The 27,475-nt window shown below is 37.8% G+C and overlaps 1 protein-coding gene and 1 pseudogene across 3 annotated transcripts in view; both read left to right on the top strand.

The window, feature by feature from the left end:
• The window catches only part of Ano3 (anoctamin 3), a 376,269-nt gene that overhangs the window by 265,969 nt on the left and 82,825 nt on the right, over window positions 1–27,475 (top strand). For all 3 annotated transcript variants that reach the window (XM_087651939.1, NM_001430402.1, XM_087651940.1), the window contains 6 exon segments: window positions 1,258–1,389; window positions 5,757–5,863; window positions 7,056–7,111; window positions 10,693–10,814; window positions 15,056–15,190; window positions 24,264–24,360. In XM_087651939.1, the coding sequence (XP_087508065.1) occupies window positions 1,258–1,389; window positions 5,757–5,863; window positions 7,056–7,111; window positions 10,693–10,814; window positions 15,056–15,190; window positions 24,264–24,360 (649 nt within the window).
• On the top strand, window positions 19,461–22,317 carry Rpl19-ps1 (ribosomal protein L19, pseudogene 1; annotated as a pseudogene).

Below are 27,475 nucleotides of genomic sequence, written 5' to 3'. Positions count from 1 at the left end.
CCATCATAATCTTATTTGAACCAATTCTTAAAATACAGTATTTGTTGCTTGCCCTTCATTATCTTAATTTTTTCTAAAGTTCAAAACCTGACAAAGCTAATGCTATGATAAATTACATTTGTGTCTAGAGTTATTCTTCCTGCTACTTTGACTACCCTATCACAGAAGACACCACAAATCCCCAACAGCACACCATTATCACTGTGGAAACACTGCATGGTAGTTTTAAATGGAAACAGCTGTTGTTATAGTAACAGAATTTAGATTCTCAGAATCAATACAGAAGGTCAGTCCTCTGTTTTGATTAATTTTTTAACTCTGTAAAAAATTATAAAAATGATTAATTAGCATACATATAATATTCATTTGCATGCAATTTCACACTTTTATAAAGAGTCAGGGAGTAATTTATGCTTACAAGTGCATCATATACACAGCTTTAAGAAGTATATCAATGCTGCCTTTAAAAAAGGCTTCTTCTTATAGCCACTTTTATATGATAATTTAAGATATTTTATTCAGAGATATTACTTCTCTGAACAAGTTTAAAACTATGCAGGAATTAATTTACTATCTATTTCTTAGTTGTGAAGACAGAGGTATTTGTGTATCTCTGTGAGTGTCTGTGTATGAGTGTGTACACATGTGTATTGTGTATACTTATGAAAAGCAATAAGTATGTGTACAATATAGGTATATGTCTATGTGTCTCCATGTGTACATGTGTGCACATTTATGTTTGTGCACTTGTATGTGTGAGTTGTTTGTTAACATGTGTATGTGTGTATACATATGGACATGTATACAAATATATGTATGTGCGTATGTGCATTCATGTCTGTATATGTTTACAAACATATGAATGTGTGTACATATATGTATACAGGCTCTATATACATGTGTGTATGTGTGTGCATATCTATGTATGAATGTGCATGCATGTGTCAACATGTGTAAATGCATATATGTGTACATGAGTGCATATTTAGGTGCATGTACATGTATATATATGTATGTGTATGTTGTGCAGATGTGTATTGTGTGTAAATTGTATGTGTATGTGTGTGCTTGTGTGTAAATTCGTATATACATATGTATATATATGCATATGTGTACATATGTATTCGTGTGCATGCATGGTAGGTATTTATCACCTGGAATCTTTTTTTTCTCTAAACTTAAGAAAACTGTAACAGAGAAATTAGCATAGCTTTGGAACACAACCTTATTTAGTTCTGAAATTTGACTTCCTTACAGGGTACAAAAGTATTTCAAGAGAATCAAAAAATGGATGTCCCAAAACCCAATGGTTCTTGACAAGTCAGCGTTTCCAGAGCTGGAGGAGTCGGACTGCTACACTGGCCCTTTCAGCAGAGCCAGGATTCACCAGTGAGTGCTCTCCTCTTTCCTATGTACTACTTTTGTAGTTTTCATTCCTTGAGCTTATTTCTAGAAGATAAATAGCTGTGGATATTTCCATAGGCAACCAAATAGGTCAGAGAGTGCATCATTATATTAGAGTTCATATTTAACTTAGAAACAGCACTAAGTGAACAATTGATTCTATATATATTTCATGATCCAGATGTTATCAATTATTATTAATATATTAATAATTAAATGTTAATATATAGACTGGTAAATATTCATTAGCAGTATTAGCTTTGGGATGCTGAGATGACTCAATAGTTAAAAGCACCTGACACTTTCAACAGAGGAGTTTAGGCAGGCACATGGAGGCTCACAACTGCCCATGACTCTAGTTACAGGGAACCCAGAGCTCACACATGGAGACTCCGGTACAGGGGATCCATAGCACAGGAGGTTCCTGACTGCCTGTGACTCCAGTTACAAAGGATTCAACAACATCTCTGGCTTCTACAAACAAACATATGTGTGAAACATACATGCGTGTAAGCAAACACTCATATACATAAAATAAATCTTGTAAAAATAATTATGGTAAAACATAATTCATTTAAAATAATAATGACAACAATACTAGGACTTATCTTAACAATAACACTAATTTAGCGATTAATCAATTTGGTTTAATATTATTAAACTAGAGAAACTGAAATTTTCTTTAGAGAAGGCTACTTGTTGCTAGTTTTCTTGCCTCTCTTTTTCCATCTGCCTCTCTGCCAACCCTCTTTTCTTTCTCCTTGCCTTCTTTCATATCTATTTATTTGTCCATACTTTCATTGTATTATTTTTATTGAGGTTCTACAGCTCATTAATTGAATTACAACGTTTATTACAATATATGTCCTGCCTTCTGTCTTCATAGTCCCCTTGGACAAATGGCACAGGAAAGAAAGTAAGTGTACTAAATTAAATATGGAAATATGGAAATATATAGTATATGGTATAAGACCAAGGCTTTGGAACCTACAGAAGCCATTCTGAATGTCTGGATACCTAGATTAATCAAATCCAGAGGAGTCGATACTACAGCCAGAAATCAGAGTTTCTTCTCAAACTATTCAATCATTTTATTATTTAATACTGGAGATGCACACAAAGCCATCCTTTCCAATTCCAGCTCTGAGAGATGAGGGTAAGACAGAACATGGACTCTCATGTATAGAGAACTCACAAGCCAACGTCTTCATCAGTTTTCTGTTGTACCTTCCCAAAATTGTAAAGATCTGTGCTTGCACCAAACATGGTTAAACAAAATGTTCTTCCTATTCCTTAAAATTAAAAGAACCATCTCCGTCTTTGAAAAACGCAACAAAGACACTATGTTCATAGCAGCCTTATTTATAATAGCCAGAAGCTGGAAGGAAACCAGATGCTCTTCAGCAGAGGAATGGATTCAAAAATTGTGGTACATCTACACAATGGAGTACTACTCAGCTATCAAAAACAATGACTTCATGAAATTCATAAGCAAATGGAACAAACTAGAAAATATCATTCTGAGTGAGGTAACCCAATTACAGAAAAACACATTTGGTATGCATTCATTGGTAAGTGAATATTAGCCCAAAAGTTTGAATTACCCAAAATGCAATCCACAGACCACAGGAAGATCAACAAGAAGGATGATCAAAATCCACATTTTGGACATGCTCCCACTCCTTCTTAAATGGGGAAAAATATCCATAGGAGGGGATATGGAAGCAAAGTTTAGAGCAGTGACTGGAGGAATGGCCATTCAGAGCCTGCCCCACATGTGGCCCATATATATACAGCCACCAAAACTAGATAAGATTGATGAAGCTAAAAAGTGCATGCTGAAAGGAACCGGATATAGATCTCTCCTGAGAGACAGATCCAGAGCTTGTCCAATACAGAGGTCAAAACTAGCAGCAAACTACTGAACTGAGAACAGGACCCCCTTTGGGGGAATTAGAGGAAGGATTGAAAGAACTGAAGGAGCTTGCAACCCCGTAAGAATAACAATACCAACCAACCAGAGCTTCCAGGGACTAAACCACTACTATGCATGAAAAACTATACATGGACTGACCCAGGGCTCCAACTGCATATGTAGAAGAGAATAGCCTTATTTGGGCACCAGAAGAAGGGGAAGCCCTTGATTCTACCAAGATTGGATCCCCCAGTGTAGGGGAATGTTGGGGGGAGGGGGTAAAGGGGATGGATATGGGGAACACCCCTGTGGGGGATGGGGTGGGGATGGGGGCTTATGGGAAAGGGAATACCATTTGAAATGTAAGTAAAGAAGTATATCTAATAAAAAAATCAAAAAAGAAAGAAAAACACCGATCAGATCATGAAAACATCTGACTTATAACTACCTCTACAGTAGAGTACCACTGATACCATAAAATTCAGTTTATGGTCCTTTTCAGTGAAGGCTTTCATGATGCCATCACTGTGCACCTCTTTCTCTCCCTCTTCTGCAGCCGTCACATAATGCAGCTCTACAAGCCTTGGGTTCATGGTTCAGCTGTTCTGGTGGAGCTCCAGCAGAAATATTAGCAATTTTCTCTTCTCCTGACCTATTCTGTCCCTGAGCATTGCACGGTGGTTTTCTTACTACAAGTCTGCCTCTGTTAAACATCATTATCTAAGAAATATAATATCAAAAATTCTTGCCATTGCCTCTTGCCCCAATCATTCACTACATCATTATATTATTACACTTTGATCACAGAAACCATTTGGATTTATGTATTTTCCTGTTTATTTATACTACCTTCTTATTTCCTCCGTAACACAGCTTCCCACAAACTGAATTTGTCTGCCTAAGAATTGGTAGGCTTAAAGCTTTCTGCTGCCTATAGTAACTGAGATGCTGAATTTAGTATATCGGAATACAGAGAAGACACACATAATAGTACATGCTGAGGATCAGAATACAGAGAAGACACACCTAATAGTACATGCTGAGGAACTCAAGTGTGATAGTAGGGGCAGCTATGCAGATTGAGATAAACCCTGCTGGGTGAACCTGTACAGTGACACAGATGTTACAGGGAAGAGTGGGTCAAATTTAATGTAAATGATCTGGAAAGCCTTTTTGAAAGAGGAAAGTCTCCTTAGGAGCGTAAAGACTTTATTGATAATGGGAAAGAGGAACAATTTTTACAGGAGAAGCGAAAAGTCCAAAGAAAATAAGGTCAGGGAAGCAGGGCACTTTTAAGGTGATACTAATTATACAATTCATTATGCAATCAGACATAAGAACCAGAGCTACAGACAGAAGACTGGGGGCAGGTTGAAGTACAGACATTGGAGGAAAGTAAGAAAGGTAATCGTGCCCTTTCAAAGATGCCGCTGCCATGCTAAAGTACAGGGCTATGTTCATATTACAGCTACTGTAAAATCAGATGGAAATAGAAGTTAGGAAGATGACCATCTCACAATCCAGGCCAGGAAACCTGACACTCAGGAAAGAGGAAATTACACTGTGGATTCAGGCGATTTACCAGGAAAGTAACTCTTTGAATATGCGAGATTAGGAGGAAGCAAGGAATAGAATAATTAATATTCTCAGATGAAATGCCTGACAAAAGATGGCTTTTCACACACAGAACTCAAGGGTCCAAAGCAGAGAGTCACTGCCCAGTGAGATGCAGTTCATTCTACTGCTTGGAGAATCCCAGTACATTATAAACGTTTTTTTACACATGTTTTCAAGTTTTATAGGTCTATACTTAGCAATATCATAATTACGAGGTGAATTTAAATTGGAAATGTATTCATTATTCCAACTGTGGTATTAGAAATATGGTAAGGGTCAATTTAATTTTCTATAAATTTTTCAGATCCATTCTCTCATGAAATCCCCCTTTTGCTTTTGTTTCATCCACACTCTCAGAGATCCTTGGTGTTTTTCCCACACAGACACATTTTAGGGTATCAGAGGGAAAGGAGAACTATAGGACATCACCAAACTCTGGAGAATGGATAAGCTAAAACGGAAGGTGCCCACATTGGAGATAACATCAATTCTTAATGCACTGTAGTTGGAACTACATTGCTTGAGGTGGCACAAATGTCAGCCGGTAAATGATAAACTTACATTGATTCAGTGATAAACAGGAATACCAAGACCTCTTTACAAACTGAAAGACAATGTTAAAATAAATATTTGATCATTTTCTGTATTTTCTATTATCTATCAACTCTGTTAAAGAAGACAACTTTTCTTTCATCCTAGATTATTTTACCTGCATTACCTTTAATTATAGAGACAAATGGTGGATGCCCAGGAATTCATAAGTGTGACTATATTTTGTGTTCTGCTATGAATATTAAAACCAATCTCTTTGTCTTAACAGCTTTATAATAAACAATAAGGACACCTTCTTCAGCAACGCTACTCGCAGCAGGATAGTCTATCACATGTTGGAACGTACCAAATATGAAAACGGAATATCAAAAGTGGGTAAGAACATTATTCTACAGACATAGTTTAAAATAGAAAAAGGTTACACACATAAGTGAAGTTTTACCTTTCTCATTCAGTAGGAAACACAACACATTAGAAACAAATTCTGTAAATATTTTGTTTTGTAACTTTCATTAAAATATATTGAGGTCGATATTTTCCAGTTCCGTCCATTTGCCTATGAATTTCATAGTCATTGTTTTTGATAGCTGAGTAATATTCCATTGTGTAGATGTACCACATTTTCTGTATCCATTCCTCTGTTGAAGGGCATCTGGGTTCTTTCCAGCTTCTGGCTATTATAAATGAGGCTGCTATGAACATAGCCACTACCCAAAGACTATACATGGACTGACCCTGGGTTCCAACCTCATAGGTAGCAATGAATAGCCTAGTAAGAGCACCAGTGGAAGGGGAAGTCCTTGGTCCTGCCAAGACTGAACCCCCAGTGAACGTGATTGTTGGGGTGAGGGCGGTAATGGAGGGAGGATATATTCTCAAGTTCTTATTATCACATAAAAATACTGCTCTAAACACCTCTACAACAGTCTCTGATAGGTTCTCATTAAATTATAATTATTTACTAAGCACCTAATGTAATTGTGTTTATACTATGATAAATAATTCCATATTTCAGGTGTACAAATATTCCTTTCATACATATTAATATATAATAACATAGCAAAATTCCTCTTCGGTAAGTTTTCTCAGTACTCGTTTTCAAAAGGAAACTTCACACACATACCTTCACAAAGATGACAAGTCTGACTGTGACATTTTATGATCTTTCCATTTAGCATAAGCAAACATTTTTTGATGCAACAGTTTTTCCTGTCAAATTATGGGAGTAGAAAATTCTTCTTTGGCTAAACTTCACTGTATTCAAAAGCCAATGAAAAGAGTTTTCTTGGTGTATGTTGTCCCAAGAAGTAGCAATTGACCACACAGCACATTGAGATATGGCAGAATGAAACCTGGTGCTGTTAATGCTTGCAAATAATACGACAGGAACACACATAGGCCAAGTACTAGTCTCTTTCCCAGAATTTCTATCCCTGTGGTTGACATGACTGTGGAAGTCATTGAATTACTTTAAGTGTTAAAATAATTTGGTGAACCATGTGAGTTTACATATTCTTTAAAGGAAAACCTTTATTGAAATTGACTCTGATTTTTCATCTCTTTCTAGGTATTCGTAAGCTTATCAATAATGGCTCATACATAGCAGCATTCCCCCCACACGAGGTAATTTTGAAAGATATTTTCCATTTAGAAATAATAAAAGAATTTCATTCTCTGGGACTGTATTAGTTACTTTCTATCGCTGTGCCCAAACACCGTGACAGGTAACATACGGAGGAAAAGGTTTATTTGAGCTTCAGTTTCTAGAGGGCTAGAGTCCATGATGGGTCCAGCACGTGATGGGGACAGCATGGCAGCAAGCAGCAGGGATGGTGACTGGAACAGCAAGAGGAGAGTTCACATCCAAAACAGCAAAAACCAAGCAGAGAAAGGAAGTAGGATGCGGCTGTAAACTCTCCATCCCCAACCACAACGGTGTACTTCCTCCTCTGACACATCTCTTCAATCTCCCCAAATAGCTCAGCCCACTGAAGACCAAGTTTTCAAATGTCTGAGACCACTAGAGACTTCGCTCATTTTAACCATCACAGAGCCTGAACCGTTTCATTCATTTTGTATCTGGGTTCCCACACCTAGAACAGTCCACTGAAACCCCACTACAGTCCCTTAGCTGCACAGTGGCCCATCGGCTCTAAAACATGTCTACAGTTTGCCCCATGGGAGACGTTCCAGGCTCCATAAGAGCAGCTTAACATTCTAGTTACCCTTGCTCCAACACAAAATAACTTGCTTCATCCTGTTTGAAATATATAATCATTCCAAATAAAGCAGGGTCCAGCCTTGTGTTTGTTATTTTAGAATAATTGAAAGTCAAAAAGTCATAATCAAACCATTGATGTATTATCTACCTCATTTCCAGTCAGATTATTGCCTTACTACAAATTTCAAGAAGCAAGGTGAGGTGGCCCTGAACAACTAAAATAGCTTCCAAAGAACACCTCGGGCCCTCCGATATGCATACTCTTGATTTATTTTTCTTAGACATGAATCACATCTTAAATCACACATTTCACATGTTTACTTTCTTTTCTATTGTTTATTTTGTTTATTTACATTTCAAATATCCTCCTTCCAAGTTTCCCCTCAGAAAACCCCCATTTCACCCCTCCCCCTGCTTCCCAGAGGGTGCTCCCCCACCCACCCAGCCACTCCTGCCCCACTGCCCTAGCATTCCCCTACATTGGGTCATCAAGTCTTCACAGGACCAAGGGTTTCCCCTCCCACTGATGACACACAAGGCCATCCTCTGCTACATATGCCGCTGTAGCCATGGGTTCAGCTTAACATTCTAGTATATCCTTTGGTTTAGTCTCTGAGAGCTCTGGGGGCTCTGGTTGGTTGATATTGTTGTTCTTCCTATGGGATTGCAAACCCCTTCAGCTCCTTCAGTCCTTCCCCTACCTTCCATTGGGGTCCCCGTGTTCGTCTGATAATTGGCAGCAAGCATCCACATTTGTATTAGTAAGTCTAATCATCAAAAGCCATCATTCTTTGATTTATAAAGTTTTAGCAGTGAGCTCAAATGTTAGAATATGGAGAAATTCACAGCTCCCTATCACTATTAGTATATAAAGTGAATTGGAAATGTATTTGTCAATGAGTTAAATGTTTCATATGGATTCTTTCATTTGGAAAAAAACTGTTTCTATTCATACAAACATGTATTTATATTCATATAAACATATGTAATCCAGTTATATAGACAGTTATAAGCATAGGAGCTAAAAGTTAATACTCCTCATGGAATGCCCACTTAGTATAAAAAAAATAGAGGTAAGAGTCATGAGCCATTTGTACACCTTTCATGGGCTGAGTTGCTACATATGTTCCCATGATTATGCAACACAGAATGAAGTAAACATTCTCTCGTTAGATATAAAGGAACACAGCTCAGAAAATTAAACACCATTTCAAATAATGCCACCTAGTAAGTGATAAAGAGTCAGAGAAGCACAACTAAGGAAGTCATTTAGCAAAGGAAGGTTTGGTTCATTCTCTAGGGTACCATAATTTTCTCTGCAAAGTTAGCTTGGGCACCATCAGCTCACTTGAGATTCTTATTAGAAATTCAGCAGCTGTCATTACTGAGTTGATGATGATAGCCCTTTTATTTGTGTATATAAATTATTTGAAAAATAAATAAATGGCACATATACACCAAAATCATAAGAAGCCCCATTAATGAACTGTAAATATACTTTAAAAAAATCGAGAAATAATAAAATGGGCTCAAGAATAGTCTATTGATGTAAATTTCTATTTACTAATGGTAAAAAAGCAATGTTTATAAGGAAGGAAATAAAGTCAATGATATTAAGCTATAGTTCAATAAGGATACTTTAAAATAATGCCTTCCTTTGTTACTGATTCTAGATATTAAATGCAATCTCATAATCTTTATTCCTAGTCCAGAGGGATTTTTCTTTCCTTACAAAAAAATGACAACAGCTGAGGAAACATCAAATCATCTTAGTGAGAACTGTCAGAAAAGGGTAAAAGTAATGGGCCAGAGGTGTAGATGTTTGAGAAACACTTTTTCTAAAACACCAGGGAAGTCTATAATTCTTTCAAGGATGATTGGTGAAGGAAGGACTAATCAAATGTATGGTTGGGGACCACTGGCGATGTCTGAGCCTTCAGAAAGGCTCCCAAGTAGGCTGGAGTTATTCCTTTAGCCAATTTCCTGTACAACTCACCACTTTTGACTGTCGAGCTAGAGCAGTGTAGTTGAGGGTAAGTGTATGTTACATAGTGGTATCCCAGGTATCCCAAATATTAGCACCTAAGAAATGTATATATCATTTGACCCTAAGGATAGGTGAATGCCATATATTAGATTTATCGGCAGTGACTGCAAAAGAGTAACAGGTTTACTATTCATCCTTCCATTCAGTATCAGGCAGACAGCAATCTAGTTCCAAAAGCAAATATTCTTCTCCCATGGATATGCTACACTTAAAATCAAGATTCTTTTCTTTCCCGTCTTTAGCTTCTAATCATTAAACCTTAAATACACAAGGTATTTTAGGAAGTATGCCTTGGGTTTGCACCAAATTTTTCTATTTTATTAAATACATAGAGATGGCATGCTCATATGTGATCTCCTTGCCGTCTCTAGACACTTGCAAACCAGAGCTCAAGGAGTCAAGAAAGCTTCATAAGTTCTCAGCCCTAAGGGACCCACAACTGCATGAATACTATATACAAAATTTGGAAAAAGTTACAACTATTTAAAATTTGAAATATCAGATAGAAATTTTCAAAACCATAGGATCAAACACATAGGTGACTCCAAAAGTTATAACACCATGCTTTTAAGTAAACATTTGTTCTCTTTACATCTGTGATTAAAATAAAACTTTTATAAATCTAGTTCACTTCTTAAAGCAGAATGATATACAGTTTCCCAGTTAAAAATTACAAGAATTTTGCCATCAATAGTAATTTTTTAAATTAAAATCCCTGAATTCCAAAGGGTTAAATATATACTCTCATTTATTTAAATAAAATTTTCAAATAACTATCATATTTCCAGTGACAGTAGCATCTATCATTCTAGTGGTGAGTTTGAGTATTTAATCTCTATTGTTTCCATTAAGTGGGGAAATTACCTTCTTAAGGAAACACTAGTCTTTATTCAGCTCAATCTCCAGTAACAATCAATGTTATTGTATCTGTTGCAGGGAGCCTACAAGAGTAGCCTTCCCATCAAAACCCATGGACCTCAGAATAACAGACATCTGTTGTATGAGCGCTGGGCACGCTGGGGAATGTGGTACAAGCATCAACCTCTGGACTTAATCAGGTACTGTAGATGGGTTTGTGGGTAATAAGCAGCAAACTGATCTTTGTCATTTTTCTAGTCTTGAAACTATTTGTTATCACAGTGGTGTCAGTTAGGAAACAATCTGCAGAAAAGAAACCATTACATGATTCGTAAAGGGAAGAAACTCAGTGCGTGGTAGTGGGTACAGAGTTATAGAGTATATGTGAATAGACTTTAAGTCTATCAGAGATTGTTAACATCATAAAATGACTAGTACATTTAATGGCAAAAGAGAAATGACATCATTGCACAGTCTAAGTCTCCCCAGGGGTTGGGGAATACCAGGGAAAAGAAAATTGATTCTGGGTTTTGTGTTCCTCCTACCTCAAGTCAATCAATTTCTTTGCTCAACTTCATTGTAAGCATTTTCCAGTGGAGCCAGAACAACTAACTACCTTAAAAACCAAAACAAAGAGAAGCACTCGACAGCTATCAGGGCGGACAGGAAAACAGCCAATATAGCACCTGTGTAGTCTATCATAATTCACAAGTGATTCATTCCAGAAATAGTTGATATTCGTTAATTAGAGATGAATGTGAATGGCAAGAAACATAGAACATGAATGTTTAGTGTAGACACAAATAGTTTCTATTATTTTTTTGACACAACTGTTTTCAATCTATGGATACTTGAATCTGTACACATATATCTTAGTGATAGAAAGGACTGGCTACATTTGTCTTACAAAAGGTACTTTCTTGTGGGTGGTTGCTCTTTATCTAGCTAGCCTTTAGCTCTCTATAATCTATCACCCATCCATCTATCTTCTATTTATTTTTGGACAGCATCTCCCTATGTAATACAGAATGGCCTGTAGCTCACTGTGTAAACAAAGCTAGCTTTGAATTGACAAGCTCTACCTACCTCTGCTGGGATTAAAGGCATATATTACTATGTCTGGCTTCAGTTTTAATTTAGGGATATTTATATTTCATTTTCATAATTGATTTTACTGTAGAAAACATCGTTCCTACAAAAAGCATGAAATACACAGTACTCTTCTAATTCTCTAGCTAATGATGCATCTGTTTAGAAAAAAAGAATTATATTATTAGCCTATATGTGTTGACATTTTGTTTATTAAAAGAATATAAAGAGACAGTAGTTCACATTTGTATCACTCATTGTGTCAGCAGGAAGTAGAACACTGAAGGGAACTTGAAGAGAACTCAGGAAAGAAGACTATAGAGAAATGGGAAGTAGGATCCTGAGAACCAACACATAATGATATACTCGGGGACTAGTAAAAACTAGAAGCAACTATTAAACCGGTTATTAAAAACACAAGAGAAGGAAGGACTTGCAAGAATTAACTAATGTCTAACTATGGAAAGACGTTCCAGATCCAAGCTGTGACACGAGTAGGAAAGCACTTGTAGACAAACCATTACCCAGGAGAAAAGGAGCCACCTATCAGGTCCATCTCAAACCATCGAGCCTGTCTGGAAGCCAGTATTCTTTAAAAGAGTGGATAGGGGCTCACAGAGGTGAGCTCTGTGGGACATACGGTAGTAAATGGAACAAGCGCTTGGAAATACACTGGAGGAATACAGAACAAATGTTATTAGCCGACTGATTACATCCATAATCAAAAATTACTTTGACTCTTAATGCTGTCAGCCATGACAAATTCCATCATTCAAATATATACATGTAGAAAGGTTATTGTTTTGGAGACTTATGGATACAATATCATGATATATGCTGGCTCACAAAACATATTTATTAGAAACCATGATGATGGCTTTTGAGAAGCGTTTCAGTGGGAGTTACTATTCCCATCTACAGACAGCATCGCTATTGTTGTGTCAGGTAATTTAGGCCGACATTGTGTGTTTTGAATAAATGGAGTCTCTATCACTAACATCTCAGTATCCAACTACTGTTTGATTGTTCACAGAGAAAGGTAATTTTCCTGGAAAAACATGTGTTAGTTGAAGTAGCTAAGCAATGATGTGTCATGAGATATACACCAGAGAAAGATGAGGTAATAAAGAAGTGCATGTGACATGTTAATAGAAATTACTTCTTAGGAACTTAGTTGTTTTTAAGGCACTGGTGTACAAGAGATTCAGGAAAACTATATAAGCTTGTGCATACATTTTGTACAATTTTCCAGGACTTTTAATTGTTGTTAAATTGTTCATGGCTATTCGTGATGAGAGAAGAATGGTGTGTGACAGTTGGTTGTTTTTTATCATAGCTGATGGGCAAATATGGTATAGTCATGCTCAGTAAGGAAATGCCTTAATGTTTGTATAAAAGACAAAGGCTGTCAAATCATCTACTTTTTTTATTAAGGAACACTCATTTCTGGAGATAGGTTTATATTGAAATCCTATTTTAAAATTGATTTAAGGACTTAATAGCTAACACTTATTTAGTTTCCTCTAATTTCCCATAGAAACTATTTGAAATCCAAAGGCGTACTTTCAAAAACCATCAGTTGCAAAAAAACAGTGGTGTGACATTCCCAAGCACTTTAACAATAGATATCAGAGGTATTTAAATGTTAAAAAGGAAAGTTGTTGAATTGAATGGCTATTTTTTTAAATCAGAGATACCAGGGTTTACTTTGAGATAAAAGTTATTTCAGCAGGCGACAGATCATCAACTGATATGTCACACGGTAACTTAAAATAAAAGAGACAAAAGGAAAATGCCTTAGTTGAGCAGGAATGGGGAACTTCTGTAGTAGTGGCCCCTTTTCTCTTTCTTCCTCAGGATTTTGTGTACTTCTATGGAAGATGGTTGAAAATACCAGTGTTCTACTGCAAGTTCACTTGTGGCCTTCTTTCTTTGTCTGCAGCTAGGTTCCTCATCTCCTGCCACACAATGAAATGTACTTTGGCTTGGATCCTATTGTAGTCTAATAATATTGCTCATGCTAAGCTTCAACACAATATTAGTCAATGTATTAGTGTGTTATGGGCAGAGAAGTCCCTGCAGCCCATTGCCCCCCATATTATAAAGATCCCCATCATTCATAAGCAGAGCATAAATATTTGTTAATAAAAATAATAACGGGGCTGGGGATTTAGCTCAGTGGTAGAGAGCTTACCTAGGAAGCGCAAGGCCCTGGGTTCGGTCCCCAGCTCCGAAAAGAAGAACCAAAAAATAATAATAATAACTGAACTTTCTTCCCAGCAACAAACACTGTAAATTAGCAACCTTTAACACCATAGCTGGAGTGGGGAGAGGTGGGGTTGGGAGGGCAAGTTATATAACCAGTATTAGAATATGGAGACCTCACAGTAGTAGGAAAATCAAGGAATGTAAAATTGATTCTCACAGTTCTTTATAAACTATGCAACTGTAGAGAGCAGCATTGAAATGGGTGAAGGAAGAACAATTGAGTAGATCTTATATCTGCCTCATTAATTAATCTGCCACTCCCATGTCAACTGAAGACAAATAATGTGTACTCATCCCTTTGGCTTCTTTTGCTTTTCTATTAGTGGCTGCTAGTGAAGCAATGCATAGCTCAACCTTTGAGAAGCTTAACCTGTTTAGAGGTGATGAGAAACTGAGAAATAAAGGAGAGTTATTAGAAAGCTCCATGACTGATGACAGTAATTAGGGCATGGTTCAGAGCAGTGTGAGAAAAACAGCAGCATACCATACTAGGGTTGGAGAGTGAGTCATAGTAAAGAAAAAAAACCTATGTCAATTACAGGAGGAAAGACGTTTAATTTTAATTAGTGACCAGTGATAATCAAAGACAACATGCTTCAGACAAGCAGGATATGGCTTTGGTGGAAGAAGAAAAGATTTAACACTGCAGACTATAGCATGAACATGTCAGACTAGATGTGCCAATGGGGATCCATTTAACCTAAGCAAAAATTCCAATCAAAGGGTCAAATGACCCCTTTTCCTTTTTATTTCTCAAAACATAACTTTGCTAGAGACTAAAAAGTCACACTATTAGGAGGGTGGAGAAAGGCAAGGATTGGGTTATGAAAAACCATTTTAAGAAAGTTGGAATTGAAGTAGATACTGGTGAAAATTGATTTTCTGTTGTCCCTATACTGACCAAGTTTACAGAAAAACATCGTTGTCAAAATGAGATTCATATAACAGCCAGGAGTGTATTGCTGACCAGCACCTGGACTGGTAGCCTCTGATTTCCTCTGAAACTCTCACTGCTTGTGGTATCGGAGATTGTCATGTCATTTATAGCACATTAATTCAAACTGAAGACTGACTTTCTGTGCAGGCTGTACTTTGGTGAGAAGATTGGCTTATACTTTGCCTGGCTGGGATGGTATACTGGAATGCTGATTCCTGCTGCAGTGGTCGGCCTATGTGTTTTCTTCTACGGATTAGTTACAATGAATGAAAGTCAAGTAAGGTGAGCTATGATGAGACTTCTCTGAAGTATTTGACTTGCGTTGTGAAAGGGCAAATGCCTGTGAATGGTGGAGGTACATAATAGTTCTGCTGTGTGTGTTTCATTTTGTTTGTAGTCTGTCAGAAGATCTATTAAAATGCCATTTTGATAGTTTTCTATGCAAATTCTTTTGGATATGATCCAAGAGTTCTTATCACTTTGCTAAAGTTATTTTTTCCAGTATGCATTACATAATCTAAAAATATCATCAAAGTGCAATTTGACTAGTCAATCTTACATCACAAAAGTGATTATCTTTTAAAATAGAGACATAATATTAGAAATAGGATAGAATTATTCTTTAAAAATAATGCATTATTTTTCATCATTGAATTTAATTCTATGTGTTCAATTCACATGCAATTTAACTCTATATGATCAAATTCAAGATACAAAGAATCCCCATGGGGGCTCAGGAGTTAACAGCCTTACTCTTTTCAGAGGGCCTGAATGGTTCAACCACGTGTAACTCCATCTCCAGTGTATCTGATGCCTTCTTCTGGCCTCCAATGAAAACAATCTTGAAATATGCAAAAAAAGAATAGAACTATGAAAAATGGTAATAGATGTACTGATTCTGTTAATTTGGTACCAGTGGGGGATCTAGGTTCTTTTACAGTTCTTTTATATGAAATAAATATTTTTTTAGTACAAGGAGTATTTTAAAGGCATCAACAAAGTCTTCATTCTGTGCCTTTGGGTGTTATATTACCACTACTTCAGTCACAGTATAATTAAGATCTTGTTAGACTTTCTATTCTAAACCAAGATAAGCCGCACTAAATATCTTGACTTGCAGTATTTTGAAACTGAAATTTTCCATTCAAGGTGCCAGACATGGTTGAGTCCTGTCTGTTATCTTCGTGGGCAGGCAGGAAGAGACTGAGTTCTGTTTTGTGTTGATTCATACTAGTCTCTTATTAAGATCCTTTCTGTTTGTTACAAACTAGTGAAATGACAAACAGCTAGAGATATGTGTCCATTTATTATGGATCTACAAGATATAGACAACCAAAATGCAGTCATATTTCTTTTTGTGTGTGTTTGCCTTTGATTGAAAATACTTTTTTCTCACATGTCTTGATTACAATTTCCCCTCTTTACTCCTCCATGGTCCTCCCCACCTCCTTCTCCTCTGATCCATCCACTTCCTCGTTAGGAAATAAGCAGGCTTCTAAGGGCTAATATAATATAATAATATAGAACAAAAGCTAATATAATAAGACAATATGAAACAAGCAAAAACAGGAGGAACAAGGAAAAACATCTCAGGATTGATCCTGCTGTTCCATAGAGAATGATTTTGTTATTTGTTTTTGCTCTTGTTGTTTGGTGACTTTCATCCTCTTTAAATCCTCAATTCTTTTCCTCTCCTCTCCACACTGTTGTCCGTGACCCATGGGGAGGGATTTGTTAGAGATACTCCTCTTAGGTCTGAGTGCTCCAAGGCTTCTCACTCTGCATATTGTCCAGCTGATGGCCTCTCTGTGTCTGTTCCCATCTCCTGTAGAAGGAAATTTCTCTGGTGAAGGCTGAGCAAGGTACTGACCTGTGAGCACAGCAGAGTATCATTCGAAGTCTGGGAGGGGATAGGGAGGCAAAGTTTAGAACAGAGGCTGAAGGAAGGCCCATTCAGAGCCTGCCCCACATGTGGCCCACACATATACAGCCACCAAACTAGATAAGATGGATGAAGCAAAGAAGTGCAGGCCGACAAGAACCAGATGTAGATCTCTCCTGAGAGACACAGCCAGAATACGGCAAATACATAGGCGAATGCCAGCAGCAAACCACTGAACTGAGAATAGGACCCCCATTGAAGGAATCAGAGAAAGGACTGGAAGAGCTTGAAGGGGCTCGAGACCCCATATGAACAACAATGCCAACCAACTAGAGCTTCCAGGGACTAAGCCACTGCCTAAAGACTATACATGGACTGACCCTGGACTCTGACCTCATAGGTAGCAATGAATAGCCTAGTAAGAGCACCAGTGGAAGGGGGAGCCCATAGTCCTGCCAAGACTGAACCCCCAGTGAACTAGACTGTTGGGGGGGGCGGTAATGGGGAGAGTATTGGGAGGGGAACACCCATATAGAATGGGAAGGGGAGGGTTAGGGGGATGTTGGCATGGAAACCGGGAAAGGGAATAACATATGAAATGTAAATAAGAAATACCCAATTTAATAAAGATGGGGGGAAAAAGGAAGTCGTTTGATTGCTGCTTCATCCTTTATTTTTTCTCCAAGAACAGTAATATTTTGTCCCTGGGCTATCATATTTCAAGTGTTTCTCACCCAAGAAGTGTTGGGTATGGGTTCCATCTCATGGAATAGGCCCTAAGTCAAATCAGATAGTTGGTTAGTCCCACCAGCTTCATGCCACATTGCCCTAACATGTGCAGGCAGAATACCATTGTGAATCAAACGCTTTGTGGTTGGGTCCATATTTACTTTTCTCTTTGGATAGCATGTGAGTACCTTCCTGTACAAAAAACCCTTATTGGTGTAAGGACTTCTATGTAGGCATCACCTTGATTTCTGCATGTTCACGGAGTTGTATAGGTATTGCATTCAACAATGGAGTCTTACTGTCAGATTATGCAATGAAGTCTATTGTCTTGGCAACAGACTGGGCTGTTTTGGGATTCCAATGGAACCACTTTTGCCAACAACATAATTTGATGTAACCTAATCCCAGTACTGGAAGGATCATTTGGTGACAAGAGATATACATATGCCACCAAGTTATTTGGTTATTTCATTTAGGTTGCCTTTATATATGTAATAAATATCCATACTACAACTCAAATGACTCTTTTTATTGGATTTTTTTACTTAAATTTCAAATGTTATTCCCTTTCCCAATTTCCCATCCATAAGCCCCCTATCCTGTCTCCCTCCCCCTCCACCTTCTCCCCACTTAACCCCCCATTTCAGCACCCTAACTATATATATATATATATTATACACACACACACATATGTGTATGTTACTATATTACTATGCATTCTGTTTCTATTTCCTATCTGTCCCTTAAATCATACTTAACCCCTGTGTTTCTACAGATTATACTTGGTTATCATTGACTTAACAGCTTGTTTTCACATATAAGTGAATACATACTATATTTGCCCTTCTGCATCTGGGTTACTTCACTCAAGATGATTTTTTACAGTTCAATCTATTTACTGCAGTTTTGATTATTTCATTTTTATAATGACTGAGTAATATTCCATTATATAAATATACCACACTTTTCTTATAGTTTCTTATATTGAGAGACATCTTGATATTGTTTCTGATTTCTGATTATTATGAATAGAGTAGCAATGAACATGATTAAGTAAATGTCTCTGTAGCAGGATGAAGTATCCTTTGAATATATGACCAAGAATGGTATAGGTGGATAGTGAAGTAGATTCCCATCTTTCTAAGGAACTACCACACTAATTTCCATAATGACTGTTCAATTTTTCTCTCCCACCAGCAACAAATAAGTGTTCCCCTTACTCCATACCCTCTTCAGCATGATTTTTCATTTGTTTTATTTATCTTAGCCATTCTGATATGTTTAAGATGATGTCTCAAATAAGTTTTGATTTTTGTTTCCTCATTACAAAGGATTTTAACCATTTCTTTAAGTGTTTCAAAGCTATCGAGTTCCCTTTATTGAGAATTCTCTCTTTAGACCTATACTCCATTTTATAATTGAGTTAATTATTTTCAGGATATTTACTTTTTTGTTTTATTATATATTTTGAGTATTAACCCCTTATCACATGAGGAGTTGGTGAAACTCTTTCCCTGTTTTATGGCTTGCTGCTTTGTTTGAAGGACAGTGTCCTTTCTTGTGCTTCTCATTTCTCACAGTGCCATTTATTAAATGTTGATCTTAGTTTTTGTACTAACAGTGTCAGTACAAAAAGTCATCCCCTGTTCTAGGCTAGTCTTACTTTCTTTTCCACCAGTTTCAATGTATTTGGTTTTATTTTGAAAGCTTTGAACCATTTGGAGTTGAGTATTGTAGGGTGTCAGGTATGGATGTATTTGTAATCTTGTATGAGTTTAACTGTGCTAGATACATCCCATAAATGAAATAGTGCAGTGCTTCTATGATTGGCTCAGTTCACCATCTAAAATGTATTTCAGGTGCAGCCATGTTGCATATTTGACAGAATTTCTTCTCTAGGGCCAAATAATACTGTATTGTATATATATGCAATACATATAATGTTTTTATCCATTCATTGATACATAGAAATTTGGTTTCTTTAAATATCTTTAGCACAATTAAAAATTATTCAGACAAGCTAGGAGCATTAGAGAACTATGGGATATTAGAGTCAAAGGCTGGACTCTTACAGCCCCTTAATGGAGGCTTCACCATCCATCTTCAATTAAAAAGACAATAATGGTGATAAGAGAAAGAGAAGATGGACACAGTAGGATGAGGAATAAAGAGATCTGGTGATTCCAAGTTCATCTTCACAGGACTTAGAAAAAGTTTAGGTTGAAATAGAAGGCAAGAAATCAGTACACAAAAGTAAACAATTCTGGCCAAGATTCCTTCAATCAGTAAGTCATCACTATTCCAGTGCTAGTATGTCGTAAGAGGTAGTACTGTAAGTTGTTAAATGGTTAATCATTGAAGGTACAGATTCACCCTGACAAATAATGCAAGAGATGATATGTCCTGAGAACCTGGAATTCAGCCTGGAATTTAAGGTAATTAAAAAGACAAGATTACCTTTCACTGCTGTGTCTGCAGCCATGAGTATGCTCAGGCTACAGAAGAGGCTGGCCTCTCGTGTCCTCCGCTGTGGTAAAAAGAAAGTCTGGTTGGACCCCAGTGAAACCAACAAAATCGCCAATGCCAACTCCCGTCAGCAGATCAAGAAGCTGATCAAAGATGCCTGATCATCCGGAAGCCTGTGACTGTCCATTCCCGGGCTCCATGCTGGAAGAACACCTTGACCCGATGGAAGGGCAGGCATATGGGCATAGGGAAGCAGAAGGGTACTGCCAACGTTCGGATGCCCAAGAAGGTGACCTGGTTGAGAAGGATGAGGATCCTGCGCCGCCTTCTCGGGAGATACAGGGAATCTAAGAAGACTGACCGCCATATGTATCACAGCCTGTACCTGAAGGTCAAAGGGAATGTGTTCAAAAACAAGTGGATTCTCATGGAGCACATCCACAAACTGAAGGCAGACAAGGCCCGCAAGAAGCTACTGACTGACCAGGCTACTGGCTGACCAGGCTAAGGCTCACAAACCTAAGACCAAGGAAACACGAAAGCACCGGGAGGAGAGCCTCCAAGCCAAGAAAGAGGAGATCATCAAGACTCTGTCCAAGGAGAAAGAGACCAAGAAGTGAAGCTTCCCTCATGTCTGTACATAGTGACCAGGCTGTGGCCTCACGTGGATCAGTCATTAAAATAAAACAAGCCTTTGTCCTTGTCAAAAAAGAAAAAAAAAAAGGACAAGATTAAGGACAACGATTTATCTCTGTACCTTCCAAAAAGTACAGACACAGGATGAAGAGAGAAATGCAAACCTTGCATCTGACTTTTGGTTGCCACACACAGTAAGGATTGAATGATTCTTTTAGTAAATCAGCTTCTAAGCAATGCTTTCACTGTGTCTTTGACAATCCTGATTGCATTTCTTTCTGTAATATATTCAGAGATGGGATTACAGGATCATATGGGAGCATTTAAAACTTCTTTTTATAGAAGTTTTAAACTTCCCTCATAGATTGCTTTCTGAGCAGTTTCTCCTCCCTACTTCCCTCCCAGGACCTCCTCGGACCTGCCCTATCTACCTGATCTACTCCTACTCCATTTCCCTTCAGAAAAGAGCAGACCTTCCAAAGATATCTACTAAATCTGGCATGTTAATAAGTTTCAATAAGGCTGGAAAAGGCAACCCAGTAGGAGAAAAAGGGGTCCCAAAAGCAGGAATTAGAAACTTTGTGAAGCATTTTTACCATTTCTCATAAGAACACAACATTTAAGACTAATTGTATACAACAGTTTCAGTATTTCCACATATTGAATGATATTTATTTTCAGTCTTCTTATCAAATGCTCTATCAGTTCAGGCTGGAGATAAATCTCAGTTTTTAAAGATTACTTTATATAATCAAGACCCTAGGTTCAATGACAAGAAACCTCCTCAACTTCTCAATAAAAAGAATAAAATTCAGTCTTAATCCTAATGGTTTTGACTTACAGTTGCTTGTTTAGATCATATTCTAAAAACGATGCTTTCTCCATGCTAAAATGCTATCAGGCCCATACTCGTTCCATTTCTGTGTTTATCCCTTTGCTACATTATGTTCATCACCCAGCAGATATTCCCTGTTCTCTGTTGTGTCCTGAATTGAATCACTAGGACATAGCACTAAAGCGGTAGGCTCAAACATCTACCCCAAATGGGATGAACATTGTTCTTTCTTTAATTGGTAGTGATTGTTATTTCTTTGAAATTAGCCTTTTCTCTGCAAATTTAGCATAAATATAAAAATTAAAAAAAAACTATTTCAGTGACAGTGTAGAATTGTCCAGCTCTGGAAAAGAAGTAATGATATATTCATGATGGGACCTCCTTCGCCATCCTCTAGAAGCTAAGTAAAATAAAACAACTTTGTGATACACAAATCCACCATTTCCAGGAAAGAGAAGTTTGTCAAAAACTATTCTTTCCAATCTGATGAAATGGCTTGGTGTGTAAAGGGAGCTGAGCCTAAATACTGGAATTTCATGCCTGGAACCCACATAGGGAAGGGGAAAACCAGTTCTATAAGGTGTCGTCTGACATGCATCGTTTTCAAACACACACACACACACACACACACACACACACACACACACAAGTAAATAAAATATGATACTTTAAAAATCAATATTAATTATTCCATAGGGCATGATTGCATATGTCTGTAATCCCAGCACTGGGAAGTGGAAGCAGCAGGATTGGCAGTTCCAAACCAGTCTCAGGCTAAACAGGAGGCTGAAGCCAGCCTGAGCTCAATGAAACCAGTCTGATGAAACAAACAAAAATGTTTAGTATTTTTTATGCAATGTATCAAATTAGGCTTTGAGAAAATAACAGAAACTGAAATGATTCAGTTTATGATTAGTAGAGTAAAATAAAACCCCTTATAAATGATTTAAATTTTAGATATGGTAACTTGATAATAAAGGGTTTCTTTCACAGCAAAGTAAAAAAAGATGATGTATTACAGACCAACCCTAAACTTTTACTTTGTAAGAGATTCCAATACAGGTTGAATTTTGAGGCATTTGTGAAATACAAATGAGCTAGTATTGATCCATTTTAATTAAAATTTTCTTCAAGAACTATTTAAATTTTTCTTGTTTTTAAAGGTTGTAGAATTACTAAAAGGATATACTGTGTTCTTTTGCTTTTGATCCTAAAAATATGTATTTACTGATGTACTCCTACTTTACATAAACATCCTAATTGCTAAAAAACAAACAAGGAAGTACAGTGTGGTGCATGGCGTGCATTGTATTAGCATCATCCATTCCTCGGTTTGGTGGGCAGATTCTCCTCAATTTGAAATGAATTTGACCTGTTTCAATTGTGTTATAATTAATGGAACTACTAATCTATTATCAGAAAATTCCTCACGTTCCCCTGGTATCCTTCTGAGCTCTTTGCTCTTGAGCATGACCTTGAACCAACCACAGAAGCAGAATATGAGCTTGTCTTTCCTATGCTAAGCAGACATAATTGGCATTGCCTGCGATTGGTGAAGACTCAGCAGGTCAAGTCTCATCAATTGCTCTTTTTCTTGAAGCACTGCCAACTACTTACGCCCACTTTGAATTGGGGTTGTAAAGATCTTGTGTTCAAATACACATTTTTTTTTTTTGGCTTTGACTACATACACTTTCTTAGAGCAGCAAATATACTGCAAACTTTGCCAATAATGTTTAAATTAAGTTTCATTTCAAAATATGTTTTCCAAAGCTTTTAAATTCTTTTCAACATTTTAAAAGCAGATGCAGGGGTTGAGGATTTAGCTCAGTAGTAGAGCGCTTGCCTAGCAAGCACAAGGCCCTGGGTTTGGTCCCCAGCTCTGAAAAAAAGAAAACGAAAAAAAAAAAAGCAGATGCATTTAAAAAACAATTTACTAGAAAACCGCAAAGTTAGGAGTAACCATAGATAGCAAATAAAATAACAAAGCACTCTAAAATGATGGTGCGAACTCTAAGTAGATAAAGCTTTTTGGAGGTTGACAAGGATTCCTTCCTCTTATCAGAAAGAGATTTATAACATCCATTGGATTATTTAGTGGGCATGCAATGAAAGGATTAATTCATAAAATCACATTCTAATTGAAATTATATATACATGGAGACTATGCTATATTATCATGACAGGGTTATCAAGAAGCACCCTCTCCCTCTCCTCCCCCCCCCTTTCTCTCTTCCTCTCTCTCTCCCCACCCCCACCTCTCTCTTTCCCTCTCTCTCTCTCACACACACACACAATCATGAGAAACACAGCAGATAGACAGAAAGACAGAAAGACAGAGATCCTTTCATTCTTAGAGAACATTGAGTATAAGATTATGTACTGAAGTGTAAGTTATGGAGTTACGTAGCAGTAGGCTTGAGAAGTCAGAATGGTTAGTTATGGCTCTATATTGGCCCGTTCTAAGATGGTAAAATTACTGAATTCTTCAGAGATGTGCTACCTAAGGTAATTCTGAGTGTCATGAGAGACCATGGATCAAAATGTCTTTATTTTAAAATAAAGTATTATACAAGTTAGTATATGACCTATTATTATATTATTTTGGCAGTATTTCTAAAATTAAAGAAACAAACAAAAACCTTTCTATCAGAAGTATTCTAACATAGTTACGTGGAAGGCATCATCCAACTCTATCCTGATTATTTTCCATTTCTTCCTTGTTCCTCTGCATTGCTGCTCCCAGTACTATATTTGGTGGGGATGAAACAGGGTTTCATATGTTTTTTCCCCTTTGATTTTTTAAGCCAAGAAATTTGTAAAGCCACCGAAGTCTTCATGTGCCCTCTGTGTGACAAGAATTGCTCACTGCAGAGACTCAACGACAGCTGCATCTATGCCAAGGTGAGTGGGGACCACCATAGTCTCTATCCTGAGCTCCCAACTTTCTAAGAATTAGACAATAAAGTTCCCCGGTAAATTGTTTTTCTGGCAAAATTTATTGTCTTGAAAAATTTCAACATTATTAGTGTCATTCACACACACACACACACACACACACACACACACATTTGGTAATTTAGAATCAGTTAATCAAGGATAAAACGTAGAAATCTACCTGTTGAGCCAATCCATCTGTGTTTATGATTCTGAGGAGCACATTTAAGATGATTGTGTAGGTGAGCACTAAACAAAGTTCCTATGTTTGTGTTTGGTGTTTGGTGTATGTTGCATCCAGATATAATGAATATAAACCATTAAGCATTTTCTCTCTTATCCAAGAGTTAACAAATAAGCAGTGAGAAAGAATTGCATTTCAGTATAAATCCTGATTCCCTTATGAGAATGCCTTCATTGATAGCCTGGCTTAAATGACTGGATTAGCTAGGAAGATCCCTGCTCATTTACTGTAGTGAGGATTTGTGAGTGTGTCAGTATCAGGTCATCATGCTGTTCCAAACCTATGAAGCTGTGTAAGAGGAGACCCAACAGCTATAGCAAAGGAGACACAGACTCAAGTTTCCAATCTCATAGGAAGTGGATGTCCTTAAACAATACCCACATTCATCAATGACTAACCATGCTCAGCTTTCAAAGCTAAATCAGATTCCAACCACCATGGAGTTTTTGTGCTGTTCAGTCAGCCTCTTCTTCTTACATTACCACCTGCTCACCAACAATGTGAAACAAAATGAGTGTTCATACATCTTTTTAGTCATAAATGTAAGCTATTTTATAATTAAAAAGTCATCACAAACGTGCTTTCTCAAGAAGAGCAAGTCTCTATTGTTTTTAGTCTGTTATGCTCCTTGAATTTTTTAGATTTAATCTGATGTTTTCTTTAATGTAGTAAATGGTCTTCAGTGTTAGGCATTTCAATGCTCATGTTTTTCCCACCAATTTCCTCAGACCTAATGTTGACCCCTTCACAGTGTGTTCAAGTTACCCTCTCCCAGTATTCTCCACTTGAAGTGAGTAGAGTATAAGAAGTGGAGAAGTGGAGTGCCAGTATCAGAAGGTAACTAGTAAAAAGCTATAGTCACAGGCTAATTGTCTATCTCTCTATGAGCTCCAATATCTTGGTACCTCTCATATCTTAATAAGTGGTAATTATAACAAAACTATTTTCACATTCTTATTCTGAAGCAGGGGAAACCTCATTTCTTGGTGACCTGTAATTCCTCATAGGTCAAGCCTCTGTAGCACTTTGAGAGGCTCTTTAAACTGCCAGTAGTTCCACTATTGAGACAGCTCAGGTCTCTCTGCTGGGTGCCCCTGGAAACAGAGACTGGATTCTCCTGCTGAGTGTAATTTTATGAGCTCTGTGATCCTTGTCTCTGCTGTCCATAATGATTACTCAGAAAAGCAACATGTAATATTTTTAGAAATCTCCAGCCAAAAGCAAAATAAATATTGTAGAAGAATATAGGATATTTTGCACTTAAATTTTTTCATTTCTTTTTTTCCATCTTTATTAAATTGGGTATTTCTTATTTATACTTCAAATGTTATTCCCTTTCCCCATCTGCAGGCCAACATACACCTAGCCCCCCCGTTTATACAGGTGTTCCCCTCCCAATCCTCCCCCCATTACCGCCCCCCCCCAAGAATCCCATTCACCGGGGGTCCAGCCTTGGCAGGACAAAGGGCTTCCCCTTCCACTGGTGCCCTTACTAGGCTGTTCATTGCTACCTGTGAGGTTGGAGCCCAGGGTAGGTCCACAAATAGTCTTTGTGTAGTGGCTTAGACCATGGTAGCTCTGGTTGGTTGGCATTATTGTTCATATGGGGTCTCAATCCCCTTCAGCTCTTTCAGTCCTTTCTCTGATTCCTTCAACAGGGGTCCCATTCTCAGTTCAGTGGTTTGCTGCTAGCATTCACTTATGTATTTGCCATATTCTGGCTGTGTCTCTCAGGAGCGATCTACATCCGGTTCCTGTCAGCCTGCACTTCTTTGCTTCATCCATCTTGTCTAATTGGGTGACTGTATATGTATGGGTCACATGTGGGGCAGGCTCTGAATGGGTGTTCCTTCAGTCTCTGTTCTAAACTTTACCTCCCTATCTCCTCCAAAGGGTATTCTTGTTCCCGCTTAAGAGGAGGAGTGAAGCAGCCACATTTTGGTCATCCTTCTTGAGTTTCATGTGTTCTGTGCATCTAGGGTAATTCAAGCATTTGGGCTAATAGCCACTTATCAATGAGTGCATACCATGTGTGTTTTTCTGTGATTGGGTTACCTCACTCGGGGTGATATTTTCTTTTTTTTTTTTTTTTATTATTAACTTGAGTATTTCTTATATACATTTCGAGTGTTATTCCCTTTCCCAGTTTCCTGGCAAACATCCCCCTCCCCCTCCCCTTTCTTATCGGTGTACCCTCCCCACCCTCCCCCCATTGTCCCCCTCCCCCCAACAGTATAGTTCACTGGGGGTTCAGTCTTAGCAGGACCCAGGGCTTCCCCTTCCACTGGTGCTCTTACTAGGATATTCATTGCTACCTATGAGGTCAGAGTCCAGGGTCAGTCCATGTATAGTCTTTAGGTAGTGGCTTAGTCCCTGGAAGCTCTGGTTGCTTGGCATTGTTGTACATATGGGGTCTCGAGCCCCTTCAAGCTCTTCCAGTTCTTTCGCTGATTCCTTCAACGGGGGTCCTATTCTCAGTTCAGTGGTTTGCTGCTGGTATTCGCCTCTGTATTTGCTGTATTCTGGCTGTGTCTCTCAGGAGCGATCTACATCCGGCTCCTGTCAGTCTGCACTTCTTTGCTTCATCCATCTTGTCTAATTGGATGGCTGTATATGCATGGGCCACATGTGGGGCAGACTGTGAATGGGTGTTCCTTCAGTCTCTGTTTTAACCTTTGCCTCTCTCTTCCCTGCCAAGGGTATTCTTGTTCCCCTTTTAAAGAAGGAGTGAACCATTTACATTTTGATCATCTGTCTTGAGTTTCATTTGTTCTAGGCATTTAGGGTAATTCAAGCATTTGGGCTAATAGCCACTTATCAGTGAGTGCATACCATGTA

This window comes from Rattus norvegicus, chromosome 3, assembly GCF_021556685.1.
Source record: "Rattus norvegicus strain SHRSP/BbbUtx chromosome 3, alternate assembly SHRSP_T2T, whole genome shotgun sequence".
In the NCBI taxonomy this organism is placed as follows: Eukaryota; Metazoa; Chordata; class Mammalia; order Rodentia; family Muridae; genus Rattus; species Rattus norvegicus.
Note: the sequence above shows the minus strand (reverse complement) of the source record. Positions and strands in the feature narration are given on the sequence as shown.